This window comes from Pleurodeles waltl, chromosome 6 (genome assembly GCF_031143425.1).
Source record: "Pleurodeles waltl isolate 20211129_DDA chromosome 6, aPleWal1.hap1.20221129, whole genome shotgun sequence".
Classification (NCBI taxonomy): Eukaryota; Metazoa; Chordata; class Amphibia; order Caudata; family Salamandridae; genus Pleurodeles; species Pleurodeles waltl.
The window spans coordinates 1,514,619,136-1,514,635,265 of NC_090445.1; the positions used below are offsets into that span (position 1 = coordinate 1,514,619,136).

At 44.4% G+C, this 16,130-nt stretch overlaps 1 protein-coding gene across 1 annotated transcript in view; it reads left to right on the top strand.

The window, feature by feature from the left end:
* The window catches only part of LOC138301781 (taste receptor type 1 member 3-like), a 69,603-nt gene extending 58,455 nt beyond the window's left edge, over positions 1-11,148 (top strand). Inside the window, exon 8 of the mRNA XM_069242284.1 lies at positions 11,085-11,148. Coding sequence (XP_069098385.1) covers positions 11,085-11,148 — 64 coding nt within the window. The remainder of the gene's footprint in view (positions 1-11,084) is intronic.
* The last annotated feature ends 4,982 nt before the right edge of the window (positions 11,149-16,130 follow it).

The following is a 16,130-nucleotide window of genomic DNA, read 5'->3' on the forward strand; positions in this document are numbered from 1 at the left end:
TGGGGACCCAGGTTAGGCTGTCCACAAAGGAAGTCTTGGAAAAGTGCACAGAAGCCCGAGCAGCTGCAGATCACACAGTACACAGGATTGCTGTCTGACGTGGGGAGGCAAGGACTTGCCTCCACCAAATTTGGACAGAAGGGCCACTGGACTATGGGAGACACTTGGACCCAGCTCCTGTGTTCCAGGGACCACGCTTGTCAGGATGAGAGGGGACCCAGAGGACCGGTGATGCAGAAGTTTGGTGCCTGCGTTAGCATGGGGAAGATTCCGTCGACCCACAGGAGATTTCTTCTTGGCTTCCAGTGCAGGGTGAAGGCAGACAGCCCTCAAAGCATGCACCACCAGGAAACTGTTGAGAAAGCTGGCAGGATGAGGCGCTACAATGTTGCTGGTAGTTGTCTTGCTACTTTGTTGCGGTTTTGCAGCTGTCCTGGAGCAGTCAGCAGTCGATTCTTGGCAGAAGTCGAAGAGGGAAGTGCAGAGGAACTCTGGTGAGCTCTTGCATTCGTTATCTGAGAAATAGCCCAGAGGAGAGACCCTAAATAGCCCTCAGAGGAGGATTGGCTACTGTGAAAGGTAAGCACCTATCAGGAAGGGTCTCTGACGTCACCTGCTGGCACTGGCCACTCAGAGCTGTCCATTGTGCCCCAACACCTCTGTACCCAAGATGGCAGAGGTCTGGGACACACTGGAAGAGCTCTGGGCACCTCCCTTGGGAGGTGCTGGTCAGGGGAGTGGTCACTCCCCTTTCCTTTGTCCAGTTTCGCGCCAGAGCAGGGTTGGGGGATCCCTGAACGGGTGTAGACTGCCTTATGCAGAGAGGGCACCATCTGTGCCCATCAAAGCATTTCCAGAGGCTGGGGGAGGCTACTCCTCCCCAGCCCTTCACACCTATTTCCAAAGGGAGAGGGTGTAACACCTTGTCTCAGAGGAAATTCTTTGTTCTGCCTTTCTGGGACCAGGCTGCCCAGGCCCCGGGGGCAGAAACCTGTCTGAGGGGTGGCAGCAGCAGCAGCTGCAGTGGAGACCCCGGAAAGCAAGTTTGGCAGTACCCGGGTTCTGTGCTAGAGACCCGGGGATGCATGGAATTGTCCCCCTAATACCAGAATGGTATTGGGGTGACGATTCCATGATCTTAGACATGTTACATGGCAACGTTCGGAGTTACCATGGTGACGCTACATATAGGTATTGACCTATATGTAGTGCACACGTGTAATGGTGTCCCCGCACTCACAAAGTCCGGGGAATTTGCCCTGAACAATGTGGGGGGACCTTGGCTAGTGCCAGGGTGCCCACACACTAAGTAACTTGGCACCCAACCTTCACCAAGTGAGGGTTAGACATATAGGTGACTTATAAGTTACTTATGTGCAGTGAAAATGGTTGTGAAATAACGTGGAAGTTATTTCACTCAGGCTGCAGTGGCAGTCCTGTGTAAGAATTGTCTGAGCTCCCTATGGGTGGCAAAAGAAATGCTGCAGCCCATAGGGATCTCCTGGAACCCCAATACCCTGGGTACCTAGGTACCATATACAAGGGAATTATAAGGGTGTTCCAGTGTGCCAATGAGAATTGGTAAAATTAGTCACTAGCCTGTAGTGACAATTTTAAAAGCAGAGAGAGCATAAAGACTGAGGTTCTGGTTAGCAGAGCCTCAGTGATACAGTTAGGCACCACACAGGGAACACATACAGGGCATACATTATGAACACTGGGGTCCTGACTAGTAGGATCCCAGTGACACATAGGCAAAAACAAACATACATACAGTGAAAATGGGGGTAACATGCCAGGCAAGATGGTACTTTCCTACAAGCGGTCCTTGGTACATCTTGCACTTAAATCCAGTGTTGATCAAAGGGCATGTATTGGGAGATACCTGCCACATGTCCTCCTTTTTCTACCACTTGTCCAATGTTTCTGACTGATGGTCATACCGTAGTGTACAACACATTAACATCACTATGTGCATCGATATGCCTTGCCAATTAATTTTTTTAATGTTCCCTTCCAGATGACTTCCAATGTGTTCCATGCCCAGAGGGTCATTGGTCCAGCAAGAGAAGTACCCAGTGCACCCAGCCAACTTTTTTGTTCCTGCAGTGGAGAGACACATCTGTCATCATCCTTCTCATCTTTAATGCTGCCCTGCTCATTCTGATTGCAGCCGTGGCCTTCCTTTTCTTCAGACACCACCACGGGCCCATTGTCCAGGCATCTGGGGGCAGCATGAGCTTTCTGACACTGTTTGGCCTATCTGCTGCATGCTGTAACCCCTTTGTTTTTGTCGGTTGGCCGACCGATACAATGTGCCGCATACAACAGCCTTTTCTGTCCATCTGCTTCACTGCCATCTTGTCTACTTTTCTATTGAAGTCTCTCCAGGTTGCACTTGTTGTGGATTTCAAAACTGCACCCAGCATTGCTTTTAGTTGGCTAAAAACTAAACGGAAATGGACTGTGCTGACTCTGCTCATCTCACTCGAAGGCATTTTCTGTGTGTGGCACATGTGCAATGTCACACCCTTGTCTTTAGCCAACAAAGAAGTCAACTTTCTGTCCAAACATCTGGAATGTGGTATCCAACCAGTGCAAAGCTGGGCATTGATGTTTGGGTACAATTCCCTGCTTGCACTCTTTTCTTTCATGTGCAGTTGTATGTCTCAGAAACCCCTCAAGCAGTACAACCTTGCCCGGGACATAACATTCTCTATGTTGGGGTATCTCATCATCTGGATTCTGTTCATTCCAACTTATGTCAAAGTACCTGCAGAAATAAATAACCTCCTTCAGTTCACCACCACAATGATCAGCACTCTGTGGATAGTTATAGGTTACTTTCTCCCAAAATGTTACATTCTGCTCTTTAGATCTAGTCTAGAAATAGAAGAGTCTTTCAAAATCTATTTAAAGTAGATTACCATTGCAGCTCTGCGTGGCCCATCAAGGATTCCAATTAGATAAAACTAGTAAAGAAATAATTGCAGTCACACTTAATCCATCCCCATCCATTAACAATAACTCTGCACCAATTTCTTAACTTTTTGTTTGTGAAAGGTGTTGACACACAACTGAACACCAAGGTTCAGCTGAATCTGCCCCTTCTGACACACAACACACGATTCAACATTATCCTCCCAGGCGTCAGCCTAAAAAACATCTCATCGGCACGCTCTGTTCGCAGGTTCCACCCTATGAGCCTACCTTACTAGAGAAGATCCCACCATTCTTGCAACTCGATTGACTGATGCTGCTATCTTCTTCTTTGTCCAACAGTGTGAATCCCCAGATCTTTACATATTGTGTGAAACTTTACATATTGTGTGAAACTCCCGTTCTCCCTCTTCTTCTAAATAAAGCTTCTCTAGGCCCCACAAATCATGTAAACCACTGCTCTTCAACGATGAAGTTTGCTGAATGTACAGTATAAGTAATATAAACAAATAATGTACATGCGGGTTGGTTTGCTGCCAGTCGCATGTAAGTAGTAAAGATGTGAATCAAGTCAGTTTATGAATAAAAAGGTTTCATTCCATTCAAGCATACCAAGTCAGGAAAGGACCAGATGCAGTTAGAGACAACCCCCACTGGCCTTAATTCATGTCAGGGTGAGCCAACATAAGTCAATAGGCAATAAGGGGCATATTTAAGATCCCCTAGTACCACTTTAGCTCATTCCCAGTCAGGTATAGCAATATCGACCAGATTAGAATTACATATATGCAGGTGCTTTTGCTGCACAACGTTCTCCATAAAGCATATTTGGGAGAATGCTCCTGTTAGTAAGAGTGGGAATCGGAGGGCGAGGGAGAGCTATGTTTTATATGTTATTGTTCAGTCAATCGGTGGGTTAGTGAATTTTGCTTATTGTTGATTTAAGGGTGCATGGACTCTTTTTCTACATAGGGGGCATATTTACAAGCCCCTTGCGCCTCCTTGTGCCACATAAGCATCATTTTCTTGACGTTAATGTGGCATTAGGTAGACTTTTCCAACGCACCATATTTACAAAGTGGTGCAATGCTTGCATTGCGCCACTTTTACAACACCCGCCCTAAATTATGCCTGTGTCAGGTATAATGTATGCAATGGGGTGTTCTGGCGATGGGAGGCTAAAAAAAATGACACAGTCAAATTTACATTTGACTGCACCATTTTTTGTGTCCTTTTTAATGGCTGTTAACACAAGCGTTAAAATGGCGTATCCATAATGTCCAATGAGCCTCCCTGTGATTTTCTGCCCTAGCATCCAAATTTTTGATGCTAGTGTAGCAGAGCGCCACCATAACGTAAAACATTTTGAACCCTATTGTGCTAACGACCACCATGGTGCGCCATATTGTAAATATGGCGCAAGCATGGCGTCATTAGGTACCAGTAGGGGCGCAAGAAAAGTGGCACATCACCTATGATGCACCACTTTCTTGTAAATATGCCCCTAAGTTTTTAAATGTGAGTTTGCTTGCTTAATGTGTTAGACTTGTGGTCCAATAAAGTCTAGTTGTGTGTCCAACACCGTATAAAACCAGATTTCAGTGATACACAGGTTTCTACTACATTTTGAATTTATTTAGCGTGGTTGGTACTTGTTCTGCATCTCAATAGGAAGCCTCTCAGGGCTATGGTTGGCAGGCTGCAGTTTGAAGAAAATGTATCAATGCTTCAGATTAATTTTACATTTCTGGAGATTTCAAGTTTCGACTGTGTGATTCGGTGCCTGCTTAGGCAGTGAGCATTGCAAAGTGGGGTACAGCACAAAACAGCTGAAATATTTATCTGTGATGTGTGATTGAAACATCAGGGTATAGATATAGTTTGGGGGTGATTGTTTAAACGAGTTAATGAATTATCTAGACAGTGACAACTCCAGGATTAGGAGCACTTTAAGGCTGAAGAACGTTGTGATATATAATCATCTTGTTTTATGTCCTCCGATTAGGGAGTTGAGCCTTGCGTGAAGTAACTAAGGCCCAGATTTATGAGAGTTTGGTGCAGGGCAGTGCAGCAGGCCACCTTGCTGCTCTGCCCTGCAGTCAAAATGAAAGGGCAGGAATGCACTATATTTAAGCAATACAGGGAATTCCTGTCCTTTTCCCTTTGATGGCCCTGTTTTGGCAGCCTAGCGCCAACCCAGGGACTCTTGCACCCTGCGTTGCATGCAGTATTTTGTTTTGTGCAGGAAGGGGCAACGTCCTGCACAGAAACAATCCTGGGAGACTTTTTCCTCTTTGTATGTGTGCTACAGAATGCAGGTCTGGCAGACTGAACCGAAAAATTTAACTTGTCACAGTATAAGGAAACCTTTACAATCGCTGTGCATAATGTTCTTTATTGTCTTTGGAAGATGGGTAACCCTAAGTCGAGATAACAAAGTACAAGGTATGTAAAATATTCAGCAAGAAAAAGGTTACCCATTATGTACATACCTATCATTACTAAATTGGAATTACTGCTTAAAAAAGGTTTGTAGAATTATTTTGGAGCATAATGTGCACATAAATTAAACTAAGAAAGGATAAAAATTGTGGCATTTGTGTTGTAAAAATTACATTAATAGTGTTGCGCGTGCTTGAAATATGCTTTAAACAACCTTTCAACACAGACCATCTTCTATCACTACTATTTAGGGCACTGGACCCAGATCTTGTACAAACAGAGCATATAATGTTCTAGCTAGCCATGGAACGATTAAAACGATACTTTTTTAAACATTGTTTGCATCTCAAGGTGTGCCGCATAACCTCTAAAATAGATCCGGATTGACTTTGAAATCGACAGCACAACCTCGGTTAAGTTGTTTGTTTTTTCACAACTTATTCACAGGTACCAAAAAGTACATCTTTAGGAAATGAAAAATAAAATTATTTTTATGATTGCAATGTATGAACCAAGAAAACTCCCTCTATGGATTCTCGATGTGAACATTGAATGCTTGTCAATAAAACCACAAGCACAAAAAACTCAACGAGATGTGGTGTAAGGGCTAGATTTTCCAGTTTGGCAACTGGGTTCCAATCCTGGCCTCCCCTTAACAATCTGTGATTTTAGGCAATTCCCTTAATCTCCCCACAACTGTCGGGAGTTTTTTCCTGGGTAAACAACAGCAACTTGTCCCTGCCAAAATGTACCAGAACAAAGCTCCAGTAAATACTGATACATGTGAATTTGATATATAATGTTATTCCCTCTCGCTCTAAATAAAATTTGTAATAGGTGCTATTTATCTCTTTGGTTAAATTCTGTACATACCCCAGAGTATCGGTATTTAACAGGTATGATCAACAGCGCTTGGTTGTCCAAGGCAATTTTAATAGGGGCCTAGGTATTTGTCCTGGAGGAATCCCATAACCTATCTGTAGATCATCACAGAAACAGACCAAAAGCAGAGACTCTATCTACTATTTCATGTAAAGCCCATATTTGTTCATGCCCCCACACACATTTTAGTAATACTTTACACCCAACATGAGGTTATGTAGAACAAGCTATTGATTTATATGCATGCATATATAAGCTGTAGAATAGAGAAAGTTTTTATTATTTTTAGAGACTAATTTATTGCTGAAGAAAGTTAATTTTGATATGATATGAGGAGATGAGTCTATAAGCAATACTTTGTTGACTCTTGACTGTTTCTCAAGTCATTTTTGAACAGAGACAGGGAGCCGTGCTCAATAATATTTTAGAAGGCAGTGTCTCGGTCACATCTGGTCTAACTTGGGTTGGTATACTCCTCTTTGCAGACTGTGTTGGGATGTTCAGGTGAATAATTTGCTGGAGTTATTACACATTAGAAAAATTACTTATCTTACGGTAATAGTAACGTTCTTTGTGAAGGATATGAAGGCACCCACAATTGACTACCAATCTCCCATTGTCCTCTTTTGAGTGTTGTTTTGCTATTTGTTTGTTCTTTTTCCATACTTATGTCTTTGACGGACTTATTGGAGCTGATGACATCAATGCATGTGTTTCCTTATAGGTTTGGTTTGCCCATACCAGTCCAAACCCCAAATGGATTTCTTCACGTAGTCAAATAAGAAACAATAGTTAAATCAGTAGCAAGCAAGGTGGATGCTTTCTTTGCCTAGGTTCCACTGCACAATTACATCGCTACGTTAGCAACAACTGGTGATTGTCACGGCCAAATGATGAATATTCTTCATATTCATCATCTTGATATGTACGACATTCATCATCTCAGTATTCACCATATTCATCATCTCAATATTCACCATATTATTCATTTCAATATTTACCATATTCATCATCCCAATATTCACCATATTCATAATTTCAATATTTACCATATTCATATTTCTCAATATTCACCATATTCATAATTTTAATATTTACCATATTCATCATCTCACTATTCACCCAACACCGCCGGCGGTATCACAAGTCCCCTTTCCGCCAAGGATTTCATGGCAGTAGCACCACCACAAAATCCCTGGCGAAAAGGCTACCGGTGACAGGAGTTTGCATTCCTGTCCCCGGTAGACGACTCCCCCACCCCCCAATCTACCCAAGAGCCCCCACCCCCTTACAAAATTCCCACCCACCACCAACCTGAGCCTCCCAACCCCTGTTCCCAGTAGCAACCCACCCACCCCGGCATACATGTACTTACTCACCCACCCCGATCCCCGTACTTACCCCGCATACACACATGCACCGACATGCACACACAGATACGCACACCCTGACACTCTCTCGCTCACTCACAACACCCTCACATGCACAAACACACGCAACACCCCCCAAATCCATACACATACACACACAACACCCCCACTCACACAAGCACTCACATCATTCACCCCAATTGACACGCATACAAACTCCATCCCCCACCCCCTCCTTTCCTCAACATACAAACACACACAGCCCCCACCCCTGTCTACATGCTTGCACACACGCACCCCAAACCAGCATTCACATTCACCCACACACACATCAGCATCACCACATTTACACACAGACACATACGCATGCACGCACAAACACTCCCCTCCCTCCGCCCCCATTCATGACACTTATACACACACTCACACACATCCATTCACACACCTCACCCTCCTCCCCTTGCAGTGGACACTTACCTCGTCCGATGAGGTGCTGCTCCCTGAGGGGACAGGACCAGGTGCTCCCTCCGCCGGCAGAGCCCCACCATCAGGACACTGCCAGGCCGGAATACAGGTCGTAATACAGCAGGCAGAGTCCATTTGGTGGGACGGGACGGCGGTGGAACCGCCTCTGCGCCTCCAACCACCAGCACAACTACTGGAGGATTTCTGCCCAAATTGTGGTGGAAATCCTCCAGTACTCGTAATATGGCAGTCACATACAAGCAATAAGTGAAAACACACACTAAGGGGGTTATTCCAACTTTAGAGGAGGTGGTAATCCGTCCCAAATGTGACGGATTCACCACCAGCCGTATTACGAGTTCCATAGGATATAATGGACTCGTAATACGGCTGGTGGTATATCCGTCACTTTACCGTCACTTTTGGGACGGATTACCACTTCCTCCAAAGTTGGAATAACCCCCTAAGTGACTTAACTCTAGACCAATAGGTTTTTGTATAGAAAAATATTCTTTTGTTAATTCATTTCTAGAACCACAAGATTCATTTAGCAGGAAAGTACATTAAATGAAAGGTACTTTGCATAGTAATACTTAGAACTTTGAATGGAATCAACAATGTACACAGTTTTCTTCAAAATGGCAAAAAGCTATTTTAAAAGTGGACACTGCAATTTTCAACAGTTCCTGGGGGAGGTAAGTAAAGTACAGTTTTTGAGGTAAGTAACAAACTTACGGGTTCAATGTCTGGGGCATAGGTAGCCCACCGTTGGGGGTTCAAGTTAACCCCAAACACCTAGCACCAGCAACACAGGGCCGGTTAGGTGCAGAGGTCAAACAGTAGCCAAAATAACCTGGGGCCTATGGAGACAGGGGGTACTCCGGTTCTGGTCTGCTTGTCGGTAAGTACCCGTGTCGTCGGGCGTCAGACCAGGGGAGTTTGGAGGAGTACTGGAGGGGCCCCAAGTGGGCACAAAAACCACACCCTCAGCAGCACGGGGGCGGCCGGGTGCAATGTGTAAACAGATTGGCGAGTTCTCAATAGAACTCGATGGAGGGACCGGGGGTCACTGAGGCGCTGCAGGCAGGGCACGGGGGTGCTCTCGGGCAAGCCACCGACTGGGCAAGGGTGAGGGCTGCCTGCCGGTCGTTGCTGCATCGGTGGCCGGTTTCTCTTGGGCCTGGGGGCTGCGGGTGCAGTGCTTCTCCAGGCGACAGATATCTTCATCTTGGGCAGTCGTGGTCATGGGGGTCCTCGGGATTCCCTCTGCAGGCGGCGTCATGGGGGTGTAGAGAGGTCAGCACAGGGTGGACACGTAGTCAGAGTTGCATGGGGAATCTCTCTGCTAGTTAGTTTCTCTGGACACGGGCCGGGGGCATCTGGTACAGAGTAGTTGGAGTGAGGTGAGATTCTTAAAGATGGTTTCTTTGTTTTCTTTTTGGACAGATCCGCTGTCCACAGGAGTTTCTTGGTCCTCGATGGTGCAGACAGTCCTCTGGAGGCTTTTCAGGGGTCACTGGTCCTGCAGAACGTGTTGCTTCTTTTTTTGCAGCTTTTTGAAGCAGGAGACGGGCCGGTAAGGCTGCGACCGAGTCAGTTGTTGTCTCCTTCTCCTCTCTGTGGGGTTTTCAGCTCAGCAGTCCTTCTTCTTTCTTGAGGTCATCAGGAATCTAACTAGCTTGATTCAGTGAGCCCCTAAATACAAGATTTAGGGGCGTTTTTAGGGGTCAGGGGGTAGTAGCCAATGGCTACTGGCCCTCGGGGTGGCTACACCCGTCCTGTGCCCACTCCCTTTTGGCGAGGGGACACATTCCTAACCCTATTGGTCCCTGTCCTCCAAACCAAGATGGAGGATTCTGCAAGGAAGGGGTCACTTCAGTTCTGAACACCTATGGGGTAGTTCTGGCTTAGTTGGTGACTTCTCCTTGTTTTTCCTAATTATCCCTCTGACTTGCTGCCAAATGTGTGGCTTTGTCCGAGGGCTGGGCATCTCCACTGGCTGGAGTGTCTTGGGGCATTGTAACACGAAGCCTGAGCCTTTGAGGCTCACTGCTAGGTGTTACAGTTCCTGCAGGAGGTGGTGTGAAGCACCTCCACCCAGTGCAGGCTTTGTGTCTGGCCCCAGAGAGCACAAAGGCTCTCACCCCACAGGGTCAGAAACTCATCTCTCAGTGGCAGGCTGCCACAGACCAGTCAGTCCTGCACTGAAGGATTGGGTAAAATACAGGGGGCATCTTTAAGATGCCCTCTGTGTGCATTTTTTAATAAATCCAACACTGACATCAGTGTAGCCATTATGGAACTGTGGAGTTCGTTTTGACAAACTCCCAGACCTTATACTTAATATGCCCACACTGTACTTACAATGTGTAAGAATGGACTTAGACACTGTAGGGGCATATTGCTTACGCAGCTATGCCCTCACCTGTGGTATAGTGCGCCCTGCCTTAGGGCTGTAAGGCCTGCTAGAGCGGTGACTTACTTATGCCACAGGCAGTGTTTTGTGTGCATGGCACCCTGAGAGCGATGCAATGTCGACTTTGCCTTTTTCTCCACACCAACACACAATCTGCAATGGCAGTGTGCATGTGTTAGGTGAGGGGTCCCTTAGGGTGGCACAACACATGCTGCAGCCCTTAGGGACCTTCCATGGTCACAGGGCCCTTGGTACCATTGGTACCTTTTACAAGGGACTTATCTGTGTGCCAGGGGTGTGCCAATTGTGGAAACAATTATACATTTTTAGTGAAAGAACACTGGTGCTTGATTAGCAGGGTCCAAGCACACTCTCAGTCAAGTCAGCATCAAGATCAGACAGAAAGTGTGGGTGGGAGGGGACTGCAACAAGGACAATTTTCCCACATAGGTAATTTATGGGATTGTACCATTAAAAGTCACTGCAGGGTTCCCTCTTTGCAGGCACTCTCACTTGTGGCTGGAGTGTTATGGCACGCTTATTTGTTTTCTGGTCTTTTCCCTCGGCAGCTATGAGGGCTCCTGTCACATTGAGGAATTTGATTACACCAGGCTCTACTATGAGTCTCGTTAACCATGAATCTTTGCTTTGTAGGGAAATGCCAAGTGATGTGCCATGAAATGCAGATACATTCAAAAGGTCTACTTATTTGACCTTATATGTGGGATACCTTGAATAGATGTGCTCCAATAATTACCATGGTATTGCCGTTTATAATCATTGTTGTCAGGTGTTTTACTAAAATTACTTCAATAGAAGAGGGAGAAATACGACTACACGTCATAGAATGCACCAATGTGTGAAATAGCAGGCCTTGCCTAGTAAAGTGCTGTCCAACCAACGTGTCGAGCTCTTGGAACAATAATGATGTGTGCATAAGGCAAGTAAATGTTTGTTTTGTGCAGATGGAAAGTGCTTTTAAACAAAGCCCTGGGAGCAAACAGTTGCTGATTTGGATCGTCTGCATTCGTGAGCACCTGGCGTGCTTGCAATGCCTCCCATGGCAAGGGCTTAGAGGGTGCCACGCGACATGCCAGGCTGGGGGTCCCTGGGCATCCTTCTGATCTCTATCTTCCAAGTGGTTCAGTGTGGATCGGAGACCTGGGACCTGATCAAAGATGAATTCTTCACCCTTCCCGGCCACATTAACCTGGGGGGCTTGTTCTCTATCCACACCAAGGCTGATATCATTTACAACCGGATCCAGCCAGGCCCACTAACCTGCCACAGGTAAAGAGCGCATCCTCCCAGCATTTGTATAAAATACACTATAGTCTATTTTGAATGCATGAATGGTGCCATTTTGAAAGCCCTTAAATACCAGAGATGTAGAGGTGTCATAGCCCTAAGACGATGCAAAACTAAATGAGAGGGGAAAGGAAGGGAGAAAGGGGCAGTGAGGAAAAGTGCGAGAATGAATGGGAGAATGAAAGAAAAGGTGAAGAAGGGGAGAGGAAAAGGCTTGAGGGAATAAAGAGGGGGATAGAAGGATCAGAGAAAAGAAAAGAACGAGATGAGCGAAGTCAGAAGGGGAACAAAAAAGAAAGAAATGGTGGAAGACAAGGATGATGGACAGAGCTAAAAGAAGAAAAACTAGTAAGAAGGAAAAGGATGGAAAACACACATAATGGTAGAGAAGGAATGCTGGAATGGAAAGAAGGAATTAAGAAAGCATCGTAGCCAAGGAAGGACAGAAGAGAAGGAAGGGTGCGGAAAAAGGAAATAATAATGAAAAGTACAAATCGATAGGAAGGATGGAAGGGAAGGAGGTCGAAGGTGGGCTGGGGAGGTTGATGCAATGCCAAGGAAAGAAGTTATAAAGTGTAAGGAAGGGGTTGAAAGGACAGCAAATGTGAAGGGTATCACGATATAAACGGGAAACGCAGAAGAAGGTAGAGAGGGAGAGATGGAAGAAATAAAAAGAAAATATAAAATAAGTTTCTACTGCTAAATGGGAGGAAGCGCATAGGAGATAAGGGAAATTCCTGTAGAATGATGCTATATATTGTGAATAATGTTTTGAGTTAATTATATCCCCCTTTGTGTAGCTTCAGTCCACAGGGGTTTGTGGAGGCCCTTGCCATGAAGTATGCCATAGAGGAGATAAACAACTCTTCGTCCCTCCTGCCTGGGGTCAGGATGGGATACGAGATTCACGATACCTGCATGGAGTCCCTGGTTGTCCTTCAGTCGGCCATGCACTTTCTAGGAGAGGGAAAGAGCCCCACAACCCAGGTGCTCTGCAACTACACCAACTACAGGACGCGCGTGGCGGCGGTCATAGGCCCGTCCACTCCAGAGATGGTGACAGCCACTGGGAAGCTGCTTGGCTTCTTCCTAATACCGCAGGTAGGTCGCTGGCAAATGTCTTTTTTTGTTTCAAGGGGTGAACAAGAAGTTCCTGATGCACTGTGGCAAGCAGTGCATATCTCTCACTACTGATGAAATCCCCAAACTATGCAGCTAATAATTTACAAAAAAAAAGAAAATAGCGCGTTACAACCCCAATCTGTAAAATGTGATCCTGCTCAAACCCAACTGATTTTCAACATACTTTTTGAAAAGAAAGATATCGATAATCAAACTTTTCCACTAAACTCCGAGAAAAGCTAGAAGTCGCACCACAGGGCAATTCGGATATATTCTGTGGCAAGTAAAATGTTGATACACTCGGTAGTCTGCAAAATGTTACTTGTCTAGTTAAAAGGTAATACAAAGAACATTGCTGAAAGTAAGGCTAGGTGAAATTCAACAAAATACTTTGGTAGAAATTACGTAGCACAACATATGTCCTCGTGTTCCTTTTAGACACGAGGATGTATTTCGTGCTAAAAAATAAGTGCATATTCATGTGTGATGTGAACTAAAGCTGCTCCCACTGGGCCTGATTCACAGAGGTAAACTTACACTTACACTTTTGTGTAAGTTTACGATTGGTTGCTACTCACTGCAGAGTCTCCGCACATAAAAGGAAACGACTGCTCTATCTTTTTATGTGCAGAGACTCCACACTCGTAAAGATACTGCTAGTAAAATACCTTTGTGACTAGCAAAGAGTCCAAAACTTACACAAAATTATAAGTTTACCTTTGTGAATAAATCCCATTCTGTTTGTTTGTCTTGTTCCCTTGCTCCTGTGAAAGGATTTTTACCCAAACTAAGAGCCTGATTTAGGTTTGGCAGGTGGTACTTTGTCCATCAAGGTGGCAGAGGACATTACCTCTGCCACTGTGACTGACTACCACCCCCCAGATGTCCTCCAGCTTAGCTGTTATCTTAGTACAGGTTTCTGAAAAACAAAAACAAATAACTCCTACACCCTAGGATTATATTAAGGGTGTGGTGGGCATTATTTGGGTTTTTTCTGTCCTGAGGGATAGAATAAAGGACATTACAACGTCCACCCCAAATAGGGCTGCCAGGTTAATGCCCTTCCACCGACTGTCCCTACTCCATCGGACAAACAGAGGATGCTTGCCCCAAATCTTAATTTTGCATTTTGGTGTAATGGCTCAATGTTGGCCATTTTGCATAGCAAGCATAACTTGGGATGCCAGAAATGGTGTGGGCATACACTTGTGTAAACAAACTTTCACCCACGATTAGCTGATACAACGTGGCAAAGGTTCTGTCTACTACACAGAATAATTCCAAAACAATCTGCGAACAGAGAAATGTAAAACATTTAAGGCCAGGCATTTTACTCGACTGTGTTCTTAAAAAAAACCTAATTATGATGCTATGTGTCTACCCCCTAATTTCTATCATCTGTTTAGTCTTATACTGATTGTGCACATTTTCATTCTTTGGAGAACTGGTTGTAACATAAGATGTATTGTGTAAACTATGAATGTAGATGTGTGCCCTGTCCTTTTTCACTGCACTAGCAATGATCAACATGCCTGAGTATGTAGAGCTGGTATCTCTGCAGCCTTTTGTATGCAAGGGTCTGCCTTATGTACAATTTTTACCCAGCAACTACCCAACTGTAATGAGGATAAACCATACGTAATGCATAGTTTCGCTGACCATTACAACAAGAAATACTCCTACCATATTCTGCGAATAGTTTCTTCATACTACACATCATCCCCACACACAGGACATTCTGTCCTATTCCGAATATCAATTTACATGGCATTCTTTCAACATTTTGAAAAGTGTTACATGCCTAGATAAGTTCTACAAATCTTAGCAATTGTATGAAAAGGGCATTGTAGATACATTTTTATTAATTTTTATGTCAATATAAAGGACAGTACTTATAAATTCTTTAAAAAATACTTTTTCAATAGACTGGATATTTCACATTCTTTGAATAGTTACCTGTCGATGCATAATCATTATGTGCAAACAGTGCTTAATTTATTTGTGATTATGGTTGGAGTGGGCACCACTGAAACTTTATCAGGGCACTGGGACTTTCTGCATCCTTTTTTTTTTTTCCTTTTTTTAATTTATAATAATTGATGAAGATACACGCCAGATTAAAAAAAAAACACAGAGGAAAAAAGAAGGCATATAAATACAAATACATATATATACAATATCTCATCCATATATAAAAGACAGCAATTAATAATTAGATTCGATAAAACCATCCTTACAAAGTAGAGAAAAGAGGATAAAGTGCAAGTAAAGTGCAAGATTAGACCTAGTACAAATCGCCTGCAACCCGTACTCACCTATAATCAAGCCACTGTGTGCGTGGGGCCCAGATAGAATTACCAATCCGCCTTCAGGTGGAGCCCTTAAACGCATAGGAGCTCATCTCAAGGTAAAACGTTGAGCATAGCCGGGCCACCCATCGGTTAAATGATGGGGGTATTGGATCCAGCCAATCAGACGTAATACAGCAGCGAACCACTGACATAGCTAAGAAAAGAAACATCCGTAGCTGAACCAGATACACAGCTCCTTCAACTCCGAGTAATACAGGTTGGGGCGTAATCACCACCTCCTGATGACTGAGCCTAGAAACAACGTTAGCCACATCCTTAAAGAATTCATTAGTCTACAACTGCTAAAAAACATATGCACAAGTTCAGCCATTTCACTCTTGCAGTGGGGGCATACCACCACCCTCAAGTTACCCCATTTAGCTAGCTTGGCTGGTGTGTAATATAAATGAAATACTGTTTTATAATGTTGTGCTTGTGGGGCCAGCCGCAAGCAAAAATCTCTGACCCATATCTAAAGAGGCCAGAAATGTAGCCTCGACAGCCCCAGTGCTCCGGGCTCACCTCTCAGCATGATTACCCAGATCATCTAGCAATAAATCCAAAAAAAGAGGGTTTAAAGACCGAACCTGCCATTTTGTATATTTATGTAATGCCTCAAAAATAGGTATTCTGTACCCCGATGATCCATGTACAGAGGTAGAAGTTTTCAACAAAAAATCCCTTATTTGTAGGAATTAAAAAAAATCTTTACTATTAACTTTAAATTCTTTCATCAGCTCCTCAAAAGATTTAAGATGAGCACCTGCATAAAAATCACCAATATACCAGACACCCCGCTGTGCCCATTTGGCACATTGTTTATCCTTAAATATA